This window comes from Eurypyga helias, unplaced genomic scaffold (genome assembly GCF_000690775.1).
Source record: "Eurypyga helias isolate BGI_N326 unplaced genomic scaffold, ASM69077v1 scaffold28185, whole genome shotgun sequence".
Taxonomy (NCBI): domain Eukaryota; kingdom Metazoa; phylum Chordata; class Aves; order Eurypygiformes; family Eurypygidae; genus Eurypyga; species Eurypyga helias.
In genome coordinates this window covers 11,048-14,492 of record NW_010251218.1, presented here as the reverse complement: position 1 = coordinate 14,492, position 3,445 = coordinate 11,048, and the positions used below count along the sequence as shown (strand labels likewise).

Below are 3,445 nucleotides of genomic sequence, written 5' to 3'. Positions count from 1 at the left end.
CCCATCCCCCTCCTTCTAAGTGACGTCTCCAGATGACCTACAGCTTTCCAGAGTCTGGCCAAAAATAGAATTTCAGAATTCCTGACCTGTAACTCAAACACTCAATAGCACTGTGATTTTTTTCCTTCAAATACAGCAAGATTTCCATTCCAAGCTCTATCACCTTCCAAGCTCACCAAGCACTCGCTCGGAAGAAAACCACAAATTAGCAAACTATTTGATTGTCAAAACAGTAGATGCTGAGATTCAGTAGCTCCTTGGAATATTTCAACATTTACATTTATCCCAATTCCAGGATTGTGTCCCTCCGGCTTGACAGCACTGACCAGCACAGCCTGGAGTAGTCAGCTAACAGCATTTGCTTGCTGGTGTGCAAAACAAGTCTAAACCCCACCATCTTAGTAAAAAAGGCCCGCCTGTGAAGGTCTCTGCCACCAGTACTGACCAGTTAGCTCGGGGCTGCCTTCGGAGCGGTTCGGCACCCACTGAATCCACTCGCAAGCAGCCGTCAGGGCAGGAGATGGCACACTTCATACTCCCCTACATTTTACACAACTACACCTGACGCTCCTCTGCCCCTCAAGACGTGATTCCCTCTCCAAACACAGACCGCAGTCCTGTCCCCTGTCACAGTACCACTGACGTTTTCCACGATGAAGTGACCGACAGAAACATGAGCCCGAGGCACGGAAAGAGCCATTCACATTGGGATCGATTTCTCCCAATATCAACCATTTATCTCCACTGTATTTCAGACGTACAGCTTTCTCCAGTGTCTCTTCTTCGGGGCAGGCAGAAGCCCCGCAGATGGATACACAAGAACCTTCGGCCCAGCTGAAGACAACACCAAAGAGAACAGTGCTGCTTCACACACGGGAATTCACGTCACCGCAGAGCAAGGATACTGGAAGTGTCCGTGGTCAATAAGAATGAGGCCTGGATAAAGCAGTATGCAGAGAGCACTGGAAACCTGGAAAGAAGGATCAAAAGAAAGAGAGGGGAAAATCATTATTTCTGAGTTAGATATTAGACAGAGGAACTCCTACCGCTTCTCCAGTACCCAGATCTGCCCCTCCAGCATACATGCTGTGGGGAGGAATCTTACTGTCTATGAGTAATCTGCTGTCAGTAATATTCTGAGGAATAAAAACGATAAAGATGTGCCATAAATATGAAAATACTGAATGGAGACCATCCTGCCCTTTGCCAACCAGCTCAAAGATCACCCCCACCCATCTTAAACCTTGGGATCACTCCAAAATAAAGATATTTTTATTCCAAAAATGCCTTGGTTCTGCCATAAGGAGCATGCAAGACACAGCAGTTCCTGGATTCCTCCACAGTACAGCACGAATCTTGGGTTTACTATGCCAGTAATAAAATCAGAAAGAAACAGAATCCAGGAGTTCGCGGCAACTAAACTTCAGAGCATCTTGTTACCGAAATCATTAAATAATTGCTCTAAGTTAACGGCTTTTAAAATCTTTTTAACTGAGAAGCCTTTAATACAAGATATGTCATCGGTTTTACATCAGTTGAAGCCATCACAGTGTTCCGTACGTTAAAACGCTCACACTGTTATGTTTCTACCCTGAGTTAACAGCAGGCTTCCCTTGGTTTGTAACTTACACACACACCGGATACTTGCCTTCTTTTTGGTGGATGTTTCTCTCAATGAAAAACAGTATAAAATAACTGCAGGAATATAAACCAGCGAATCAGCAACCAACACTGAAAAATAAAGATGAACCACGTTAGAATCCTCCCACACACCCTCATCTCACCGCTAGTCAGGTCGCTATTTTCATTGGGTTGTGACTCCCACTCTGCTTACAGCTTTAACAGTTCCCCAAACCCTGGTTTCATTCAGTTCGAAAAAACACCATTGTACTAACAACAGAGGGTTGGAGCGAGAGTAGACCTTCAGCACGTGGGGTTGGCATCTGCACCCTCACGGAAAGCTCGGCTTCAGTCATCCGGTTCCGCTGAAGTTCAGCAGTCCCATGACTGTAGTTCCAGCTGAACGTGCTTTTCTGTTGCCTTACAGCGCGTTACAGCGTCTTAAGGATAGCTCAGGTTGGGCAGTTACACCAACGCCAATTATTTCAGTTGGTTTGGGAGAGGCAAGGGGAAAACACAGGCAAAAAAAGATTAAAATATCAGGAAGTTCCTCATTAGAATACACTGGGCAGATCCACTTCAAAGGACAAAAAGAAAGAGGTCTACAGAATTTGATCTTGTTAATGTTTCTAACGCTAACGTTTCTGATGTCCAAGAGCTGCTGCTTCCATGTGTTCAGCTGTCTGGGCTTCTGGCACAGCCTCAGTCGAGGAGGGAGCACACTCTAGTTCCTCACATGCCGAACGGAGCGAAGGCATTCTGAATCCTCAACAGAAATCAACTACCACCAGATCCATGCAGGCTGTTTGATGGGACAGCGGGTCTGGAGACAACTGAGCAGCTCCAGAGGGTTATGAACTCCAGCGTACCTGTGTGAACTGCTGGGGACGTGGATAAACAGACCAGAACTAGTTATGTGGCTTTGATCATCTGCCTCCAGCTAATATATGTAAGAGGGTCAACAAGAAAACAGAACCAGTGTGTCAACTCCTGCTCGTGCTTAAGCCGCCAGGTGAATTCTTCTCGAGTGCTGGCTTAAGAGCCCAAGAGAAACCCAAGATTTCTATAAACCCCTTTCAGAAGTGCCATTATTCCAAGAGGGAAAGTATGCTTTGCCTCTTTTTAGTCATGGGCTTTGGAAGGAAGTGTTTAAAGATACCACTTATGCGGGGATGAATCATTTTGCAGGCTTAAGCCCCATTAAATGCACCCGAGGCGTCAGCCAAACAAAAGCGCTGACACTTACAGGTGTAACAGCAACACCTGCCGCTGACCCTTCTGACTTACTTTAACACCTTCCTCTAATGGCTGCTGTTAACAACAGTTTACCAGTTCTCCTAGAGCCGTCAGTCGTTTGTCGAGTGAGCTGATTTCAAAATTAATAAAGACCATTTCGAGGGTCATTAAGTTCAAGTGATTTTTTTTTTTTTCAATTCAGTCAATTACTGGAGACCAGGCCGAGAGGTCTGTGAGGCGCAGAAAAGCTGCTGCTGAAGCACCGCCATGGCAATCAGAATGTCCTGTGAACGCTGTTACGCAGAGCAAAGGACAGTGGTAACGGGGCGAGGCGGCACCTCCCGTTGCTCGGGGACCGAGAGCTCCCGTGGCCACAGGTGATTTTTTTTTTTTTCAATTCAGTCAATTACTGGAGACCAGGCCGAGAGGTCTGTGAGGCGCAGAAAAGCTGCTGCTGAAGCACCGCCATGGCAATCAGAATGTCCTGTGAACGCTGTTACGCAGAGCAAAGGACAGTGGTAACGGGGCGAGGCGGCACCTCCCGTTGCTCGGGGACCGAGAGCTCCCGTGGCCACAGGGTTGCTGTCCT

The 3,445-nt window shown here is 47.0% G+C and overlaps 1 protein-coding gene across 1 annotated transcript in view; it reads right to left on the bottom strand.

Annotated features, from left to right (window-relative positions):
- ALG6 (ALG6, alpha-1,3-glucosyltransferase) overlaps positions 1–3,445 on the bottom strand; it is a gene marked incomplete at its 3' end in the record, with an annotated part of 15,934 nt that overhangs the window by 4,103 nt on the left and 8,386 nt on the right. Inside the window, exons 5-6 of the mRNA XM_010151962.1 lie at positions 1,649–1,731; positions 906–970 (exon numbers count right to left, since the gene is read on the bottom strand). Of these exons, the coding sequence (XP_010150264.1) occupies positions 906–970; positions 1,649–1,731 (148 nt within the window). The remainder of the gene's footprint in view (positions 1–905; positions 971–1,648; positions 1,732–3,445) is intronic.